Below are 21,765 nucleotides of genomic sequence, written 5' to 3'. Positions count from 1 at the left end.
TACGTGTGAGGACCTGCGAGGACCTGCGGGCTCCAAATCGACCAGGACTTCTTGTATTTAAGAGTGGTGTTTTATGTGTTTCTTGGTTTTTTTTTTTTTGAGGAAGATTAGCTCTGTGCTAACTACTTCCAATCTTCCTCTTTTTGCTGAGGAAGACTGGCCCTGAGCTAACATCCATGGCCATCTTCCTCTAAATACATGAGACACCTACCACAGCATGGCTTTTGCCAAGTGGTGCCATGTCCGCACCTGGGATCCGAACCGGTGAACCCGGGGCTGCTGAGAAATGGAACGTGTGAACTTAACCGCTGTGTCACAGGGCTGACCCCAAGAGTGGTGTTTTAAATGGCACTTGTAGCCTGGTCTTCAGTTCGCAACGAAAGTATCTCTGACCTTCTAGAAATAGAATGAAACTGATTATCCCTGGAAATGTGCTCTGAAGTTGCCACACCTGTTGAACAACGTCTTGGGAAGTGCTAGGTTCATGAATGAGGTCACGTTTTGGGTTTGGTTTGGTCAGGTATGGACAGAGTCAGACCATGTGTTGAGTCCATCCTTAGCCCGTTCTGTAGCACAGAGATGCCCGAGTTACATTTCTGTTGTGTCTGTGGGATGGGAAGGGAGCAGCTGGAAAGTAGGCAGGGACGTGAAACATTTTGCGGTTGCTTCTGTGACCGTGTATTTAGGACTGTGAATGTTGAACATTCAGATACAGCAGCGGCCGGTGGCACTTTCTGTGTGATGGGAATGTTCTGTGCTGTCCAGCACAGTAGTCACCAGCCACATATGGACGTTGACTACTAGAAATGTGGCTGGTGTGACTGAGGAATTGGTTTTTTTGTTTTACTTAAATTAATCAGTATTTAAATTAAATAGCCTCGTGTGGTTAGTGGCTGTCAAATTGGACAGTAGAGCTCTGACCAGCAATTATTTATGATACCTGAGCGTGTTTCCTTATGAAGTTAGCCTGTCGCTAACCTAATATCTTTTCTACACGAGAGAGTCAAACCCCTTGCAGGAGCTGAGTAATTTCTTCTGCACGTGTGAGAACACATTCTGTTTCTGATAGCTGACTGATGAGGTTAGCTGTTTTCAGGTACTCCTTATTTTGGCGTAATAACACAGATCCATGGCATACAGTTTGAAAGGTACAGCAAGGTGTAACAAGAGAGTGACTCTGCCTTTCCCTGTCCCCAGGCAGCCCCTGCACCAGTGTCTTGTGTTTTTTCTAAGGATAGTCTTTGCAAGCAAATATGGGTTAATGGACTCTCACTGTTCCATTTCTTTTATTTCTTGTGATTTTCTGTGAAACTCCTCATCTTCCCTCCCCTCTTTGGAGGCGGACTCCATTGAGGGGCTGAGGGAAACGTGGCCCCGAGCCCCAGTCTGCACGTGGCTGCCCAGGGAGGCCCCCACCGGTTGACCAGGAAGTGGATGTGGATCTCGATGATTATCTCATGAGGATGATTATCTCATGAGGAAAGCGTCCTATCAATAATCTGCATGTATTTGGCTTTTTTTCTTTAAAGCAGTTTTATTTGTATGATCTTATTTTAACCCTCATTGTTCAGAGTTTGAAGATTTCTCATCACTTGATGGTCCTGCGCTTCCGAGAAGAGAGTGCTAGTTACGGCAGGGACGTGCTGGGAGTCCGTTCCTCCGAGAGGAGGGAGCTGAATGGGTGGAGGCTTGGGTTAGGCCATAAAGGTTTTTATTTGTGACCTTTACTTCTCGTTTATGGCCTCCGCTCTCCTGCCCGAAGCTTGGCCTGACCCGGCTGCACTTCCTCGTGCTTCCCCTTTGCCGGGGCTCCTGGGGCCTCACCGTGAGATCAGGAACTGATGCTTCAGTGGCATTTGTGAGGTTGTCGGGCCCCTCTCAGAACACCAGGTTTTGTTGGTGGAAATTGGTCAAGAAAAAGTTTTAATCTTTTTAAAGATTCTTGGGCATCAAATATCAAATGATTCATATTCTGAAGCATTGATTATATCTAAAAGAAGATATTGTCTTACACACGTCTGAATGTTTTTTTGGGTTTGAATTTCAATTTATTTGAAAAGATAGGATTATTTCAGCCAAAACTTTGTTTGAAGAAGAGAGATGCTTTGAATTGTGATGGACGATGTCTGTTCACAGAGGGGAAGAGAGCTGTGGCCTCCTACGTGGACATTATCACTTGCTCTGTCAGGGCCTCCATGTCAATGCTCTTTCTCCTTTTCCTCGCTGTGAAAACATTTGAAAGAGTCAGAAGGTCAGGCCAGGATGATGTCGTTCCTGGGCAGCCCCACTGGGCACGGTTGGTCCCAGGTGCTGTCCCGCTATGGCATCAGCGGTTTAGCAGCGTGGAGGGGCCCCTTGGGGTGCTGGGGCTTTCCCGTGCCTCTCTAGCTTTCTGGAACAGATCACTGTATAATTCTCTCTCTCCAAGGAGCCGACGGGGGTGGATCGTCGTCCGGAAATGGCTCTGGAGTTGCCCCCGCCGCCCCTGCAGGGGGCTCTCGCTCCTCCTCCCGGAACTTAGGGTCTTCAGGCGCTGAGAAGGAAGAGGGCAAGAAGGTGCGGCGGCAGTGGGAGTCGTGGAGCACCGAGGACAAGAATACTTTCTTCGAGGGGCTGTACGAGGTGAGTCATGGAGCCAGAACGGGCGCCCGAGCCCCTGGCCTCCTCCCGTGTTGTGTGGCTCTTTCAGCTTCCCTTTGCCTTTCTCACCACGCAGCTCCTAGGTCTAGACCAGCAGCTCCAGTGGGGAGCCCCTCAGTGGCTGTGGCAGGTGTGGGTCCCCAGAGCCAGGCCTCGCCCTCTGACCTTGGCTCTCTGTCGCCTCATTGTGACCTGAAAGGCTCTTACTAGTGAGGTGGCTGTTAGGAAGCCTCTTGGTATGCTTCTCGTCTTTTCTAAGATTTTGCGCATTGTCTCTGAAACATATTCTTTTTTCTTTTTAAAAGATTTTTATTTTTCCTTCTTCTCCACAAAGCCCCCCAGGACATAGTTGTATATATTTTGGTTGTGGGTCCTTCTAGTTGTGGTATGTGGGATGCCATCTCAGCACAGCCCGATGAGCGGTGCCAGGTCCGCGCCCAGGACTTGAACCGGCAAAACCCTGGGCCACCAAAGCAGAGCACGCGAACCCAACCACTTGGCCACAGGGTTGGCCCCTCAAACATATTCTTGACTGAAGAGTGCTACCCTTCTCCCTGGCCTCTCCTTGCAGCTAAGTGGGCCCGTTCTGGAGGATGTTCCCTGAGGGGGAGGGGCAAGGGGACACTTGCCACATCAGTCAGGCAGCCAGCTCAACCCTGAGAGCCGTCGCAGCTGACCTAGACAAGTCCTAAAAATAGAGAGGAGCTGCCCCCTGATCCCGAAGCCCAAAGAAATGGCCACGCTCCCTGCTAGCCATTTTCACTTACATGTTTCGTTTTTTTAAGTCTTGGTGATTATAGTGAACATACTTTTTAAAATTAATGTTAAATGCGTTCTTCATGGTGTTTTATAGTTCTGCTCAGTATTTTTTTAATGCCTATCACTATTCTACTTCACGTGCAGACACCTGTGGCCTGCATGCTCTCTGCCTGTCTTTATAAATAAAGTTTTATTGGAACACAGCCATGCCTGTTCATTTGTGTATGGTCTCTGGCTGGTTTTGACGACAGTGGCAGAGTTGCGCAACTCAGCAGATACTGAGTGGCTCACAACATCTAAGTGTTTACCCTCTGGCCAATCCTTGCTCCACTTAACCATTTTTGTATTGTTGATTGGTATGGTTCCTTCCAGATTCTGTTATAAATAACACTACACTGAACATCTTTGTGCACATTCTGTATTTTAGACTACTTCTTTGGGATATAGTATCTAAAGAAGGTTACACAGTCAATGAGCCTTATTCTTTTAACGGTGAAGTAATGGAGTGATAAAAAAGTTTTGCCAAGCTTGCAAAACAAGACTCGTAAAGGAAGCAGGCTTTAGAATTGAAACCGTGAAGTCTTCATAGAGAGATCAGAAAAGAAGACACCTAAATGTAGGTAGGACCTAGAACTCAGTGCCGATTCAGAATATTCCTGTGTCTGGCCTCCTCCCTTCCCTGGCCTGGCGGTTTGGTTCTGCTGTCCTGGTTGGAGGAGGCCCATGTGTCGGTGCCGTTAGACTGAGCTGTCCAAGGAGAGAATGAAGTGTGCACTGGTGGCTTGTTCCAGTAGGTGCAGTCATTCAAACACATTCACATGTGTTCTCTTTCTTCCCTTGACAGTTTTCGAATGAAGCATGGGGGCTGTTCCTGTGTAGGTTGTCCCCTAGTCATGTCCTCTCTAAGCTGTTTGTTAGGCAGAGGAGACTTAGGATCCCTGGAATGTTCTTAGGATCAGCAACCATTGCTGATCTGTACCTGAAACAGTTACTGCTTTCCTGTCGCCTTTCCTCCTTGGGGAGAACGTGGGCTCTGCAGGCACTCTGGCTCCTGGGCTGTGGAAAGTGGATGGGAGATGTGGTTGTCCATTAAACGTCGTGGGGAGGAATCCCCCATTAGTGACCTGCCCCCCTCTCTCCAGGTGAGTAGTTCGTCCCTTCTCGTTAGGCTAGCCTTCTGGTGTTAATTTTTCTACCACGTAGGTGTCTGTTTTGAGGTTTTCTGAAATTCTTGATTAATAATGATAGTTAATAATTGGCTTTTCTGATCACTTAATGCTTTCCACTGTTGGTACTGTGTATCCCAAGTAGTGTGTTGGTGTGTGTGTATGAGAGAGAGAGAGCGCGAGAGTGAGTATGAGCGCATGCTTTATGTCTGTCATTTTGTGTGTCTGACCATAACTCTGTGGACTTTGACGGGGTCCTGATGTGTGACTGCTCCGCTGGGGCATGCATGACCGTGAACATTGCACGCTGTGGGGCAGGGCTCAGCGCAGACCTCTGCCCAGCCGAGTGTTGCTTCTGCCATGTTTGTCCAGGTCGCCTCTGCCTTTTTGATGCACACAAGTCTGACTTAGCTGTGCTTCAATTGATAGACCCAGCTCAGAGCAGCAGAGAGGGACAAGGAGATTGAGCGGCTCTCATAACTGGGAGGGCCAGGGAGGGGCTTGCCGAAGCCTGACTGGATGTAGGGACTCTGACAATGTCATTGGGCTTCGGTCTGTCACCCTGTGCAGTGGGGGTGACATGTCTGTGCTCATTCTCTCCTGCTTCAGACACTCCCAGAGGCAAGAGTGTTCTTCCCATCACCCAGGCAGGACAGTTCTGGACAGGACTGAGTTTGGCCAGGGCTGTAGGGCGTGGCCCTCCTGACAGAAAGCACCTGGGTGGGAAGGCCAGCAGGGCAGACGCCTGGACCAATGTCATCTTTGACACCCTCTTACTCCATTTCAATGGCGGTTCTTCACAGAGCCTTTTCATTTTCCCTTCTTATGTCTGTCCATCTGTCTGTGTTTGCTTTTGCCATACAATTCTTGATTCCTACCTTACAGCCACACGGCCAGCATCCTGTGCTTGTTTTTCACTAGCTTGGTAATTGCTGAAGTCCTCATCGAAGTTTGGAACACTCTAGTCGTGCTAGAAGTGCAAAGAAGTGCCCCTAACGGGCTGACCACCTAATCAGGGAAGTGTAACAGGCACATGACAAGGACCGTCGGACTGTCAGAAAGTGTATGTGACAAACACGAGACTTGAGAGGCAGCAGCGTTTTAGGACATGGGGTCAGGAGTCACAGACCCCAGGTGCTCTTCCCAACCTGACGAGCCAGGCCGCCATGCTGGCCTGTGACCCGCTGCAGAGCGAGTCGTGAGATCTCGAGGCTGTCTGCCCTTGTCCCCGTCCTGCGTCTGACGGGAGCTGCGGGAGGCCTCGTGCGGGAGGCACCCAAGCCGGATCCTGGAGGAAGGCGCCCCCACACAGCTTTGCCTTCTTATGTTTCACCTGCTGTCGCTTCCTTTTTAAACAGTGAATGAGCTTTACTTCTTTCAGGTTTTTTTTATTTTTTAACTTTTCATTTTGAAACAACTTTAAACTTGGAAAAAGTTGCAGAAAGAGTACAGAGGACTCCACATGCCCTTCACCCTGCTTCCCCGATGTTCACACATTGAGCGTGACCAGCAGAATGAGGGGCTCAACGTGGAGACCACACCATCTACCATCTCAGGCTTGGCTCCGGTCTAGCCGGTATTCTCACAGGTATCGTTTTCTGAATCAGAATCCCAGCTGCATTCAGTTGTCAGGACTCCTGAGTCCTCTGACCTGGGCCTGGTTCTCAGTTTCCCCCTTTTTCCCCATTTCTCATGACCCTGATGCTTTTGAAGGCTCCCAGGCTGTTAGTTTGTGGAATGCCCCTCAGTTTGGGCTTATCTGAGCTTTCCTCGTGATTAAATATAGAGTTGGCATTTTTGTCGAGAATACCACAGGAGTGTTGTGCTGGCCTCCTTGCATCTGTCCAGAGCACAGGGTGCGATCTGTCTCAGGCCTGGGGATGTAAACCATGATCCGTGTGTTCAGGTGGTATCAGTCAGGCTCTCCACTGTCCAGTCATTGTTTTTACTTTGAAACTATGTAAAACCCTGTCTCTCATCATTCTTTCTCACACTAATTTTGGCAACCACTGCAGCTTTTTTTTGTTTTTTTTGGTTAGGAGGAGTGGCCCTGAGCTAACGTCTCTGGCCAATCTTTCTCTTTGTGCCCGAGGAAGATTGTCGCTGAGCCAACATCAGTGCCAGTCTTCTTCTGTTTTGTATGTGGGATGCTGCCACAGTGTGGCTTGATGAGCAGTGTGTAGGCCCATGCCCAGGATCCAAACCCATGAATCCCAGGCTGCTGAAGCGGAGCATGCGAACTTAACCACTACACCACCAGGCCATCCTCCCATTACAGCTTCTTACCTGAAACAGCTCTTCCTGTAATCTCTGCCCAGTGATGATCCTCTGGTCCTAGGATTTCTACACTTATTAATTGGAAATCCTGTGCAAGGAAAAGCTCTCCCTTCTCCCTCTCTGATGTGTTTCTATCTGTATGGACCTGGGGATGTTCACGCTTTTCTGAGGGTCATAATCCTTCACATCTTTGTCGATTTTCTTGCCCAAATTGTTCTGGATTTGGCCACTGGGAGCCTCTTCAGGTTGGTTCCTGTGTCCTTTCAACACATTCCTGTCATGCTTCGAGTGCGTCCTTACTTTCTGGCACCACAAGATATTCCAGACTCACCTGGAACATGCTGACTGTGTTCTCGGGAACCTAAATTCTGTTCTGAAAATCTGAGACTTGCTCAGCTTTTGCGTGGGGGTGATGAAAGGATGGCCCACAGATGTGTTCAGAGCATATTCTGTGTGCTTCTCTTACTAAATGTTCATATTTGCTATCCCTGTTCGAATATAGAATGTTTTGTCTGTTGAAGCAGTGAGGGTGCTTCTGAATAGTTGATGTCTTGTTTTATTTTGAGATGCCGGGTGCACAACACCCTAAGTTCCTCCATCGTCGCTTTCTGTCTTCCGATGAGTGTCTTCACTGAGCTCTCTGGTTTCGTGGTCTCTAAACAACTCCAGAGATGAAGCCGTTTGTCTGAGTGATAAGCTCTGGGTTGTCCTTCCCTCTTTGGTCTCCACATGCTGTCTCTCCCTGAGTTTCTGTTGCTACTTTATCTGTTATTCTCATTGTTATTCTAATTAAAACCTCAGGTTCTACGGAAGTGAGGTTGAAGCTCAGGCACAAATGAGAGCTGTGAAGGACACTTGCTTAGCCGCAGCCCGTCCTCTTTCCCCTTTCCTGGGAAGTGTCTGCGTTGTACAGAGGCTGTGCTTTTACCGTGGACTTTGTTTTCCAGCACGGGAAAGACTTCGAAGCGATTCAGAACAACATTGCTCTGAAGTACAAGAAGAAAGGCAAGCCTGCGAGCATGGTGAAGAACAAGGAGCAGGTCCGCCACTTCTACTACCGCACGTGGCACAAGATCACCAAGTACATTGACTTTGACAACGGTGAGTGTGCGCAGCTCCGCTTCCAGGACGGCCTGGGCACGGTTGGCTTCTGGTCGGGAGCGTGGTTTCCACAAACCCAAAGGACAGCTCCCTGGCATTGTTCCCACCCAGCCACGTGTCCCAGGATTTCCTTGCCTTGTGGCGCTTTGGCTGGTGGTACACTGTGGGTCAGGTTGTGCGTGTTTCCGGTGGCATCTGGGTGCCTGGCTCACTCTGGGCCTGTGTCACCCACTGGGAAGGAAGACCCCACAATTGATGAGGAGAGGTGGGGCCACAGGCACAGGCAGGCTAGAATCATACCCCTCCAGTGCTTGTCCTTCTCTCCCAAGTTAGGGCTCGTTGGGGTGAGGGTTGGGCAGGCCTGGCGTGCGTCGACTGGGGCTGGAGGGCTAGCTTTCCCCTGGCTCTGTTGTCTGACTTGAATCCAGATTTGTGTCGTCTTGTCTTTAATGCGTGTGTCTGGGTCGTCGCCAGGTGTGGTTCTGACTTGCCGCCCAGAACACCCTTTCTGATCAACACCTCTGTCCTCAGGGGAGACATTGGCACCTCCTGTCTCCACATGTCAGAGAGTCAGTCTTCTGTGTCCTTCTGCCCAGTCTTGCTCTTCATTTCTACAGCTTCATGCACAGATTGGTCATTCCAGACATTTGCTTCTATTGGCTTCACTCACTTCTGACATTTCTCTTCAAATAATACTGATTCTGGTCCAGGATAACTCACCGCTGTGGTTGCGTCACTCCCGCTCTGAACCTTTGCCGTGAGCCCTCCACGTGGGCCCTCCTCCCTCCTGCCCTGCCTGCCTGTGTTCTCTGGCCGGGTTGGTGCGTCTCGGCCCCAGCGCGTCAGTGTCGCCCAGGCTGACCTGTCCGACTCTCCTCACGGGCTCTCCCTCCTGTCAGGACGCCCGGACCGGGGTTCCTCCTCCCACCTTAGAAAGGCCCAGAGAGCATGGGTCAAGCTGTCTCCTTCTGTAAAGGGTTAGGTGGTAAATATGTTTGGCTTCAGGGGTTTGCAGTCATTATTGAAACTCCTTCGCTCTGCTGCCTTAGCTCATTGTGGACAGTGCATAAACGAATGTATGTGACTGTGTTCCAACAAAACTTGGTTTACAAAAAGAGACTGTGGGCTGGGCTTGGCCTGCGGGCCTTGGCTTGCCAACCCCTGCCCTAGAGAAATCCGTTCTTGCCCTAGAAAAAGCCGCCGGCCAGCACAGGAGCTCTCATGGGTGTTTTCCAATACTGTCCCTGACTGTTGCCCTTCGAATCTTTGTGGACATCTCTCACCTGCCAGTCACAGTCTTGCTGGTTCTACCTCAGAGCTTTTCAGATCTGTCCTCACTGCCCGTTCCCCCTCCGTGCTGTCCCAGACCGTTGCTGTTGTCCACTCTCTGGTCCTGCCCTTCCTAACCCGCCCTTTGCGTTGGCAATCCACACAAGGCGCATGACTGCCTGGACTGCTCACTTCCCTGAACCCCCAACCCCCACCCTGCCACATGCCTTCACCCTGCCCTGTCCCCGCTCCTGGGAATGGGATCGCCACCCTCCTGCTTACCTACACTTCCCTTTGTGCCTTGACTCCTGCCACCCCTGCCTGGTTGGCCTCCCTAACCCTATGCACCTTCCAAGACGACCAAGCCCCGAGTCTGCGCACCCGGAAATCCTTCCCTGGATCTTTCGCGCCCCCACTGCCGCCTGACCGCAGGCCTACTCTGTGCCTGACGCTGAGCACGTCGTGTGCTCTTCCCTCTCGGACAGATGAGAGAATGCTAGCTCAGTGGTGGAGGCCTTGCCTAGCCCACCCAGATGGTAAGCAGTAATCAGAGGAACCAAGATGCCAGGGCAGGGCCCGCGTTCTCTCTCCACCATCCCTCACTGTCTCCTCACCTTTCTCTTCTGTACGTGTAATATTTTCAGACCACCTTTTGTTGTTGCTGTAGAATTTCTCCTTGTGTTTTTTATTAAATGTTCTTTCTTTCTTTCTTTTTTTTTTTTGAGGAAGATTAACCCTGAGCTAATATCTGCTGCCAATCTTCCTCTTTTTTTTTTGCTGAGGAAGACTGGCCCTGAGCTAACATCTGTGCACGTCTTCCTCTACTTTATACGTGGGACGTCTGCCACAGCATGGCTTGCCAAGCAGTGTGTAGGTCCACACCTAGGATCCAAACCGGCAAACCTTGGGCCGCCGAAGCAAAATGTGCAAACTTAACTGCTGTGCCACCAGGCCGGCCCCTTAAATAGTATTTCTTTGAGTTGACTTATACAAATGAATAAATTTTACCTCTCCTTTTGGACTTGCAGGTCACTCTGGTGTTTTTAAATAATGCAGGTGTGGACATCTTTATTCGTACAGCGCTTTTCCTCTTCAGAAGTACTTTCTTCAGATAAATTCACACAATTGAGATAACTAAGTCTATGCAAATGGATGTTTTATGTCTCCTCGTGAGCGCTGTCTGATTATCCTCTGGGAGAATGAGTGTCTGCTGCTTCGCTGTATTTCGTCTCTGTGGGTTTGCTTGTTCCGGACATTTCATATAAATAGAATCATATAACGTGTGGCCTTTCATGTCTGGCCTCCTTCACTGAGCATGATGTTTTCCGGGTTCATCCACATTGCAGTGTGTGTCAGAACTTCATTCCTTTTTATGGTTGAATAATATTCCGTTGTCTGGATGGACCCCATTTGTTTATTATTTTTATTATTTTTATTTTTTTATTTTTTCCTTTTTCTCCCAAAGCCCCGTGGTACATAGTTGTGCATTTTTAGTTGTGGGTCCTTCTAGTTGTGGCATGTGGGACGCCACCTCAGCATGATGAGTGGTGCCATGTCCGCACCCAGCATTCAAACTGGCGAAACCCTGGGCCGCCAAAGCAGAGCACATGAGCTTAACCACTCGGCCACAGGGTGGCCTCTGGTTCTGTCGCTTCTCACAGAGGTGAGAAGGAGCTCCTGAGAGTTGAGTGTGTGCTGTTTGCAGCAAGTCCCATCTTCACAGCAAGACCCCACATGAAGTGCCTTCTTTCTGCTGAGTTATGGCCCCACTGAGGTTCTCTTTGGCCAAGAAAATGCTCTTGTTTCTCACGAGTCTTTTCAAGGTATCTTTCCTGCTTCAAAAAGCCTTCACGGGCCACCACACAGGGTGTCCTCCTTCTAGTCCTTGCAGGGGACACAGTCTCAATGTTTACTACGTGTAACCGGGGACTGCCTTGGAGAAGGGCTTGTCGCCCCAACTCCAGTCCCTCGGGCCCAGGGGCCTCCAGTCCAGCCTCGTATCTTTATGGGGAAAAAACACAAACAGAATGGTGAGTCCAACACTTTTCAACAGTGTTGTCTGTTTACGTCAGATTACCACTGTTTCTAGAGACCCGCGGAGAGGCGCTGTCAGTGTCCACACTGGGGGACGGTCCCTCGATCGGACTCAGAGGCCTTTTTCTCATGCTCTTGTTATTTGTTGGCCTCAGTCTCCACGTGACCATTAACACCGGATTCTCTGCTGGCTTCGGCACATCATGGCCCCTCAGCCATGGTTTGTTCTTTTTCGGGTCGTCACCACGGTGTCTGTGTTTTTGCTGGCTGTGCTCAGCCTTCACTGCACTGTTTCTCAGATCACTAGTTTATTTGAAAAAAAAATGCTGGTCTGGATCCTGTTGAGTGCAGAGCTGTTGTTAGTGTCTGTCGTCTTCACAGACACCCTCCCTACCTTCCAGGGTGGCACTTGGGAATGATTTTTAGCGGTTTGGCTCCATGTTGTCTTTTACATTTTTTTTGTTATTTATCATATTCTTTCATGACTTTCTGAAAGTTAGTCCGTGAGAGCGGGTCCTTCATCCACTTTGGCTGGTCTCAAAAAGGTCTCCTCAAATGGGAACACCGTCCCTGACGTCTAGAGAGGATGCTGGACCCCCTCCTAAGCTCCTCTCCTTGTCCCTGGAGTCGTGATTCCTTGGCCCTTTATCTGGCTCAGGGACGAAGGGTAGGCGAGCTGGCCACCCTCAGGTTCCGTACCTACACCTTGGTTCCACGGCAAGCTCTATGAGATGAGACCCAGCATAAGTTCTTTCCCCCTTCTCTGTCGTGTGGCCTGTGTTTCCCTCCTCCCTTCTGTGCCACCTGATCTGCATGCTTCTTGGCATCTCGTAATTGTGGGTCTTGTTCTTGGCATCCTGCTTGACCCCTTGAGAAGTGCCTTCTTGCTGTTGAGCTGGTGGCTCCACCGTGACTCTCAAGCTGGTCCTGATAACCGCTCTAAGCTGGGGGAAGCCAGATGACCAGGTGAAGCCGGAGGGCCCACCTGCCTCTGTGCTGCACTGGCGGTTTCATCCAGGCTTGACACTATCCAGCCATTTCACAGCCTCTTGCTCAGCCCCTGGCAACCACTGATCTGCCTTCCGTCTCTGTGGGTTTGCTTGTTCCAGACATTTCATATAAATAGAATCATATAACGTGTGGCCTTTCATGTCTGGCCTCCTTCACTGAGCATGATGTTTTCCGGGTTCATCCACATTGCAGTGTGTGTCAGAACTTCATTCCTTTTTATGGTTGAATAATATTCCGTTGTCTGGATGGACCCCATTTGTTTATCCTTTAAATAGTGTATCTTAGAAGTGTCCTGAGTTGTGGTCCCCTGGGAGAGTCTGGTGAGATCAGTGGGTCTTTCTCCCAGGAGAAGCTTCAAGAACAGTTGGTGTGTGTTGTTAACAGAGTCCCAGGGTGCTTAGAGCCTGTGCAAGGTTCAGAATCCTTGTTTTAGATCATTCATTCCAAACCTTATTTTCCACTTACTAATATATTTCTCTTTTCCTTTCCTATTGTTATAATCAGACACAGCCGAATGGTAGGACTTTGAAAAGGGGTCTCTGAGGAGGGAACCAGAGAGAACAGTTGTGAGAGAGAGTAGAGGGACAAATGACATTGGTCGCTGCTCTGGGAGATAATCCAGAAGGTGCCTGGACTGTGCTGCGGCAGGGCTTCCAAATCAGGATCAGGGTATGGCTTCAAGAAATAGGAAAACTCAAAGTGACGAAGGCTTCGGCATGTGAGGATTTACTCTGTCCTGGCAAAGACGCCTGCAGGTAGACATTCCGGGGCAGGCCACAGGGGCTCAGGGCCTCCCGTCTCTCTGCTCTGCCATCCTTAGCGCCTCGCTCGTGTCCAAGACGGCTCCAGGCAGCTGCCCTGGAGGAGAGAGGGGTGGGCAGAGGGGCACCTTCCTGCCCGAGTCAGTCTATTTAAGGAGCCTTCCAGAAGTCTCCCACAACACTTCTGCTCACACCAAATGCTAGCACTTAGTGATGTGGCCACGTCTAGCTGCAAGGCAGGCTAGGATATGTGCTGTCTTATCTGTCTGCATTGCTCCCCAAATAAAAGAAGGACTGGTTACTAAGGCACAGGGGAGAGTGGGTGTCAGTGGTCGTGAGCATTTGAGCTACGGTTCCTCTTCCATCTGGCCCCACGCTGGGGGTGTGTAGACCAGTGGTCAAAGGAGGCGCCGTAGGGCAGCTTGCCTGGCTCCAGCGCTGGCGGCCTCCCGTGGAGCTTGGGCGGGCTCTGTGTGTGGGTTGAGAGGCTGATGACATTTGGTGATTGTCACACCCCACCTCCGCCCCCATGGGAGCCAGCCCTGCTGGCCTTCCCCTTTTCTCCTCCCGGAGACATTACTCTGCCAGTTAGGACGAATTTTCTAACTGCCCTCCTTTTTCTCATTTAACTTTTTATTTTGAAAATCGCAAAGACAGCGCTGTATTCCCATGCTCTTGGCCGTGTTTGCCCTGATGTTAATACCTGTGGTACCAAGGTGCAGGGATCAAGACCAAAAAAATCAGCTGACTTAAATGTTCCCCCAGCACCATTCTTGTGCACGTGAGCTGGCCAGCCCCCGAACGTGTGTGTTTTCCCCCTTCTAAAGCCTTATGCTTTCCTTTCTTCCAGTGTTCTCTCGCGGGCTGAAGAAGTCATCCCAGGAGCTGTATGGCCTGATCTGCTACGGCGAGCTGCGGAAGAAGATCGGGGGCTGTGAGTATGAGCTGCCAGTGGCGTCCCAGGGCCGCTCTCGGCTTCATGGGTGACCTGGCCTTCCAAAACGCGCTCACACTCCCGCAGGGCCTGCTGTCCTGTCTCCAGTGGATCTTTAGTCCCAGGGGCTCTTCTGTTTTCCCTCAAGTTTCATCTTGAAAACATTTTAACGTACAGAAAAATTGAAGAAGAATATGCTGCCCACTGTATCCCTCCCTTAGAGTTCCCAGTCGCTAACGCGGGCTACGTTTTGTGTGTGGGTACTCTCTCTCCCCTCTCCACATACTTGCTGTTTTCTTGCTTAGCTGTTCGACTGTACATTGCAGACATCCTGGCACCCCCCTGAATTCCTCAGCCTCTGTCACCTGAGAACGAGGACATTCTCCTGACCAACCACAATCCTATTGCCATACCCAACGCATTTAACACTTAATCAAACAGGTGCCACCCTCTTACCTAATATCCTGCCTGTATTCAGATTTCCCAAAACATCACAACGCGCCAGTTGGGGCACATGTTGAGGATGTTGCCCTGCTCGTAGCTGTGGCATCCCTCAGCCTCTTGACCTAGAAGGGCCTCGCATTTTCATCTCATGACACTGGTACTTTGCAGGGTCCAGGCCTCTCCCTTTGCATTGCTCTGATCCTCTCCTCATGGCTAGCTCCCTGTGGATGGAGGGGATGCCCTGGCCTTCCCGGCACACTGTGCCTGGCACCTCACGCCTCTATCTTGACTCCCCATGTGACCACAAATGAGAGGGAGCACCTGGCCTCTCCAGGCCCCACCTGTCCCATAGGTGGGAGGAGCATACACCCACACATCCACTTCGAGGATTAAATGAGACCACAACACCTAGTGGCCGGGGAAGCCGTCATCTTCCCAGTCGCCTGACACGTCCGTCTCAGCTAAGTGTGCAGCAGGCTGGGGTAGAGGAAGCAGAAGGGTGGGGCGGACAGGCATTTACTGATTGTCTGGGCTGGGAGACCTGCCGTCTCCTGCAACAGGTAAGAATGTCTAAGAGGCTCCAAAGGGGACAGGCGGCCTCTTCCCCGCCCCCATCCTCCCTGCAATTGGAGGATTTCTTTGTAAGCCCCCCGGCTCCTGCTTTGAGTGGTCTGCTTGGGTTGGAGGTCTCAAAGGCCCCATCCCCCTAAAATCTCTGCTTCCTTTGCTCCGTTCTCCTCATTCTCCTCACCCTAAAATGCTTCTGGTCATGGCAGTGTCGTGGGCACTGCCTCCTCTGCCCAGTGCTGTGGCCTACTCTGTCCCTGCCGTGTCCGAGCCTCTCAGGCAAAGCCCTCCCCAGACCATCTTTGACCCCACATGAGTCTTTGGGCTCATCTCTTGTTGGCTCCAAAACAGGCTTCCTGTTGTACCTGGGGTGTCACCTGGGTCCCCTGACCCAAGGAGCCTGTGCAGCCGGTCTTCAGCCTGTCTTCCTGCTTCCCTCCAGCTCCCCTGCTGCCCCTTGTTCTGCCGATGATACCTAGGAGGTCCCTTTTTGCCTTCCGAAAGTACACGTACACACAGACACCCTCCTTGAGGCCCCACCTGGGCTCTCTGCTTCTGGCGCTGCTTCAGAGCCCTCTGCCCCAATGGGGCTTCTCCCTCTGAGCCCCAACCACTGACCCACATGTCGGGATGCTGTCTGTCATTTTGTGAATCTTTGTGGGGAAGGAGCACGCTTCGACGAGCAGCCTTCCACAGTCCCCTGCACACAGCAGCCTCTGATGACTGCCCAGTGGTGGCTCTTTCTGGGCTGCTCAGAAAATATGTCTGAGTGCTCAGGTGATCAGAGCATCCTTTTAATTAGTGCACCTTTTCTGAGTGAGGTGTCTAGACACATGCAGATCCTGACACAGTAGACAGTGGAGTCTCTGCTGTATTCCTGGGACTTGCATGTGTTACCTTGTGTCAAGCATTGTAGAAGCTGTGTGAGCCAGGTGTTGTCCCCATATGAAGAAATGGCTGAGGACACTCCATTTGGATGAGAATGCATGAGCATTCAAGTCTCCTTGGCTATTAAGTGACAGATCACACTTTGCCTCCAGGCCTGATTCTTAAACCCAGTGCCTGTTTGTCCACCACAGTGGCCGGTGTCGGGATGGGGTGAGTGGGGGTCCACCACGGCTGTCCTTGGTCCTCACCAGTTTGTTCAGATGGCTTCTTTTCCAAGGGCGGTTCCTTGCACGGTGCCCTGGCTGGTGACTCAAACCCCAAAGTTGTGGCTCCACCCACCCATGCCTTCTGTCTGTCTGTCCATCCAAGGACCAATGGGCCCTTCCCTCCCCTTTTACCTGTTAACTGCTGCTTACCTGTCAGTCTCAGCTCAGATGTGCACCAGGCCCCACAAGGGACCGGGTCTCTGTGTCACCTACTCTCATGGCACTCTAGCCCCTCCCTTCATGCAGCAGTCACATCTGTCACTTGTGTTGACGGGTGCCTGTTTGATTCCTGCCTGTCTGAGGCAGGGCTGTGTCTCACGTTGGGTTTAATGAATGAGTCTGCCCATCCGCCCTCTCCGCTGCTCTGCCTTCTTTCCCAAAGATCTGTTTCTGGTGGGGACCATTTCCCTGCAGCCTGGGGAACTTCCTTTAGTGCTTGTTGTCATGTGGTTGTGCCCACCATGAATTCTTTTAGTTACTATTTATCTGAAAAGTCTTTATTTTGTCTTTATTCTTAAAAGATATTTTTGCTGGATGTAGAATTCTGATGTGACAGTTTTTTCCCTTCATCACTTTAAAGGTGCTGCTCCACTGTCTCTGGCCTGCACTGTTTGTGGTGAGAGGGCACTGGCCACTTGTGTCCTTGTTCTCTCTAGGGGAGTCTTTGCTTTTCTCTGGCTGCTTTTGAGGTTTTGTCTTTGTCTTTGGCTTTTGGCCTGGCCGTTTGTCTGTGGCTTGCTGTTTTTTTTTTTCCTTTCCCCAAACATACAGAAGAGTTCAAAGAATTTGACAGTGAACACCCAAATGCCCACCCCCTAGGTTCTCCCACTGCCTGCTTACCGTGCTTGCTCTCTCGCATGTCCCGAGGCGAGCGATGAACACCAAGAGGGCAGAGGACAGAGGGTTCCAACTGCAAGAGCCCAGCAGGAGCAGCATGTGCAGAGCACGGCGGCTCCCCCAAGAAAGGCTGGGGACAAGTAGAGAGTCAGCATAGCAGGGGTCTGCGAGAGAGCGTTTGGGAGGAGTGATCAGCTGTGCAGAGGCAGGTGGTGGTGCCCCTGAGGAAGTCTGGGTGGGCAGAGGGGACGTGCAGGTGGGGACAGTGCCCTCACATTGTGACACATCGTTTTGACCCTGGGGGAGGGTTTTATTCTGGAGGGCCTTGAGTATTCCTTAGGGTGATTTGGATTCTGCATTGAAGATAGTTATTTGGGAATCTTCACCGGTTTTGTTCCTAACTACTTCACGGTCACATTTTTTTTCCGTTTAAAGGTATGGATGACAAGAACGCGACCAAGTTGAACGAGCTCATTCAGGTGGGGTAAGTAAGAGTTGTGATGGGAGACACCACCTGTCTCTTGTGGACATTGGTGTTTGTCTCTGAAATACGTGCACGTTTCTGCCCTTTTCTCAGTGAGGACCCTTAGATACTGAGCTCCTCGGAGTTAAACCTGCTACCCTCACAGTTCAGCATCTGCCCCAGTAAGAGGTGGCCAGTCCTGGAGAGCCAGTTGACGGGTGCCAAGCCTCTCCCCATCCTTGGGGGGAGGGTGCCCCCGGCCGCCTCCTTCCTGCAGGTCTCTGGGCTGGGGTGGCCGTCTCCACGCAGCCGTCACCTTCTCCGTTTCTTGCTCTTCTTCCTCAGCCTTTGCATTTCATAGTGTTGGTTCTCCTCTTGCTTCTGGAAGACCCTCCCTCCCCGCCTTCCTGTTGCATTTTCTCTGGTCTTCGTCCTGTCTTTTCTGATGGCTTTTCCTGCCTCCTCTTCCCATCACCCCTTCCTGTGCCCACTGAGGCTCCATGCCCCTGGAGGCGAAGCCGAGTCTGACTCTTTTCTCCCCTCACTCTCACGGCCTCCAAGAGCTCAAGGTTTTCCTGCTTACACAAAACTGCCAGGGACGCCTGCTCAGCCCCTCCTGCTGTGACACTTTCTGCTCCAGAGATACCATACCAGGGACTTGGCTGAATGAAGGAGCCACCCCACCCAGTGGCATTTTGGTTCGCCCATTGACCCCAATTTTGGAGTTGGCCTTCGAGCCCTCCTTCACCCTGACAGCCTCGCCAGTTGTTGCCCGGCCCCCAGCCAGGTGTCTGGCTCTGAGCCGCTCTCCCGCTCCTGTAACTGCCCCGGCCTTCTCTCCTCGTGCTCTACCTTCTCTCCTCTTGTGCACCCCTCTCGACGCCATCCTGGCGTCCCTGCACACTCTCTTTTGGTGCTTTTAACTCTCACTGGGGCCTCTGTTACCCTTTCTGGGTGAAGGATCACAGATCTAACTTGTCCCTCATTTCTGTGCCTTGGTTTATAAATCCTGTTAGGTCGCAGATGTGTCCTGGGTCCCAGCTGGAAACCTCTAGCATCTCTTCCTGGGAAGGATGCCCTTGACCTCACACGCTCAGGGTCCCTCACTCAGCTGCCTGTCGCTGCCCTCTCCAGGCTGGTGGAAGCTCTCTGGACGGGCCTGTCCCATTCTGGGTGTGCCTCTCTCGGCCCCGCAGCCCATTTCCCTCATTCATAGCTGCTCGAGCTCAGTCCTGCAGCCTCGCTGCTGCCCTGCATTCCAGGGCATAGCACAGCCCTGACTGTCCCCTCTTCTATGGTCTGGGTTCTATGTGTGTGAATTTTCCTTCCCTCTCACTCCACCAGAGCTTCTGTGGTCCCACCCGGACCTCTCTGCCCCCTGTCTTAGATGCACCCACCCGCCATGCCAGACCCCTGTGTGTCAAGGTCCAGCCATCCTGTCGGTCGAGCTGTCCCCTGGCATAGTCTCACTGACCCCTGCTGCATCTGCAGGATGGCGCCCTCGTGCCCCTCTGGTAGCTTTTCTCCTTCCGCCTGGTGTCATGTGGCCTGCGAGCCCCTGTCCCTCCAGCGTGAGCACCTGCCAGGCTGGGCTGGCTGTGCGTGTTTCTGCTTTGGCCAGCCCAGCATCTGCCCTGACAGATGCTCGTGCTGGATTCTCAAGGCTTTCTTTCTATGAACTGCCACCAGTTTAGAGCCAAGCCTGATAGTGCCCAGGGTACACATATCAGTGCCGTGCGAAAGAACAGCGATTGACCCCAGCTGCCAGGGAGTGTGGGCAGCCTTGAAAGCTGGTATCCATGGGAACATGGAGCCTCTGGACATGTGTGGAATATGGTCAAAGGCAAGTGGGAGAGAGGCCGCAGGACGCGGCCTTGTGGGTCATTCGTTACCCTCATTCACCTGTTGTAGCTTTGGTGGCCCACCTGGGCCCCTATGCTCTCACCTGCCCGCCCACGCTCACACCTGCCCCCCCACACTCCCACCTGCTCCCCTGACACTCATACCTGCCCCCCCACACTCACACCTGCTCCCCGATGCTCATACCTGCCCCCCCCGCTCACACCTGCTCCTCCCACACTAACACTTGCCCCCCCATGCTCATACTTGCCCTGCCCACTCATATCTGCTCCCCTGCGCTCATATCTGCTCCCCTCAAGCTTACACCTGCTCCCACACGCTCACACCTGCCCCAAGCCCATCAGGCGGAGGCTGCGTTTGCTCTGGGATGTGGGATCTTTGGGCAGTGTTGTGTGCCTCTGAGGAACCTTGTGAAAAAGGCAGAAGAGCTTTGGCTGAGGTAGTTCCTGGCACTACCGTCTCAGCAGCAGGCCAGGGAGTTGCCCCGGGAGGGAGAGCCCTTCCCCTGTGATGTGATTTTGGGGGCAAATCGCACATCACCTTTTGTTTCAGTTGCTGCACATTCATTGGTTGAGCCGGTGTTCCTGGCTCTTTGCTTTGTGCTCACGGGCATTTGGGGCTGGTTTGATGAAAAGCAGTGAGTGTGCTTGGCTGTGTCTTAGTTGTGACTGGAGCCGGCCCAGGGAGGAGGTGTCCTGCAGGAGCATGTGGGGACTGTCCTGGGTTCTGGAGGGACACGCATGCTTGGTGCCTCCCAACCGCTCGGCCCGTGAGAAGGCGGGTTCTGATGAGTTTGTAAATGGCCAGGGGCGCAGTTTTAGGAGCTCCTGGAGGTGGGAGAGCCCCAAGGCTCCGAGCTGAAAGTCTGAAGCTGCAGAGAAGCCCAGGAGTAGAGCTGACGACTCAGTGTTGGCAGGAAGCCGTCTCAGCCAGGCCCCGGGGTGAGACGGCGGTCAGGATGGTTCAGAACAAGCACGTTCAGGACGGGTCTGCATCGCTTGTGTGCTTTGAATCCTCGTCTAGTAACATAGTATTAGGTTATAACCTAAGTAAAAAATAAATATCCATGAGTCCATGCTGATATAATCAATGATTGAATAAATAAATAAACGGGGGAGTAGAGGCAAATCTGTGCAGAATTCCACATAATTTACGTACTCTGCCCTCGAGGGGTCGCATGACTCCCCTCCCCCAGGTGTGGGCTGCGAGCAGTGACTTCCTTCTAAAGAGGAGGATGTAGGAAGAAGGGGAAGGAGCCACACAGCGGAGCAACCTGACGGACACGACCTCAGCCAAGCGTCAAGGTCGCAGGTGACCGACGTAATTCAGATTGATGGCTTGGAAAGGCAGCACTGTAAAGATGTCTGCGCTGCCTAAATTAATGGTAGACAGATGCAGCTGCAGTCAGAATCACAGTACAATGTCTCTGAACGTTAAATTGAAGCATAACGAACCTGAGTGGAGAGCTCCATGAGTTTTCACCAAATGGTCCCACCCAGATCAAGAAATGGGTAAGTGTTGAAGCCACCAGCCTTTGCAGAAGTGCCTCCTTGCACCACTTCTGGCCACTTCCACCCAACTTGGCTCAGAATAAGAAGAAAGTCAAATTAAAACAATATCATTTTTCACGACTGTAGATGGGGAGGTCTCAGATCATTGTCGGTGATCGGGTTTGCAAATAACAGGAACAGAGTGTGAATTTGTAACTCATCCCACCTTCAAGTGAGTGTCCTCCAACCCACCAATTTCACTTCTAGGAAATAATTAGGTCAACGATGGGCCACCCTTGTGAGGATGTACGTTGAGACACTGCTCCTAGTAGCAAAGGGGCGTCGCAGAGTGAGGAGCTGGCTCCGGGGCGGATGTGGAAGGTCTCCGTTGTTTCTAAAAGCGAGGCACAGCATGCGTGGGGGACTGTGTGGGCCCAGCAGAGAGTCTGGACACGTAACCCCCACCTCATCCCAGAATTCTCTTGGGGTGGTGGGTGCATAGGGCACCCTCACTTTCTACTTCATACATATTTTTTCTTACTTGACTATTTAAGAAGAATGTACTTTTGTCTGATCAGAAAAGAAAAATTCCGTATTGGGGAAAGATGTTCCTTTTTATTAGTTTTAAACTGTTATGATTAAGTTTTCTCTGTGGGAATATATGTATGAAAATGCATTTATCTGTATTTCTGGCAACAAAAATAGAATGCACGTGGCTTAAGCCTTGGTTGGGCCCGCCATGAGTGGGTGCTCTTGCCACCTGGTAGCAAAACTCTCTAGGAGCTTTCGGACGGTTGTGGCGTGAGGGGGACCCTCCCCCAGTGCTGACCTGGAGACCACAGGGGTCAAGGAGGGGTGGGAGCTGGTTCTAGTGCCGAGCCCGTGAGGCCCTGGGCCCGAGGATTATGCAGCTGAGGACTCGGCTCCCTCGGCTTCTGCTCCCTGTTCCCTGCTCCTTCCTCCAGGCCCTGTCGCTCTCTGATGTGGGGGGCTCAGTA

At 51.7% G+C, this 21,765-nt stretch overlaps 1 protein-coding gene across 3 annotated transcripts in view; it reads left to right on the top strand.

Moving 5' to 3' along the window:
- The window catches only part of CRAMP1 (cramped chromatin regulator homolog 1), a 64,741-nt gene that overhangs the window by 10,719 nt on the left and 32,257 nt on the right, over positions 1-21,765 (top strand). For all 3 annotated transcript variants that reach the window (XM_070568857.1, XM_070568855.1, XM_070568856.1), the window contains exons 3-6: positions 2,429-2,622; positions 7,790-7,943; positions 13,869-13,952; positions 17,390-17,438. In XM_070568857.1, coding sequence (XP_070424958.1) covers positions 2,429-2,622; positions 7,790-7,943; positions 13,869-13,952; positions 17,390-17,438 — 481 coding nt within the window. The remainder of the gene's footprint in view (positions 1-2,428; positions 2,623-7,789; positions 7,944-13,868; positions 13,953-17,389; positions 17,439-21,765) is intronic.

The sequence above is a fragment of the Equus przewalskii genome, chromosome 12, assembly GCF_037783145.1.
Source record: "Equus przewalskii isolate Varuska chromosome 12, EquPr2, whole genome shotgun sequence".
In the NCBI taxonomy this organism is placed as follows: domain Eukaryota; kingdom Metazoa; phylum Chordata; class Mammalia; order Perissodactyla; family Equidae; genus Equus; species Equus przewalskii.
Note: the sequence above shows the minus strand (reverse complement) of the source record. Positions and strands in the feature narration are given on the sequence as shown.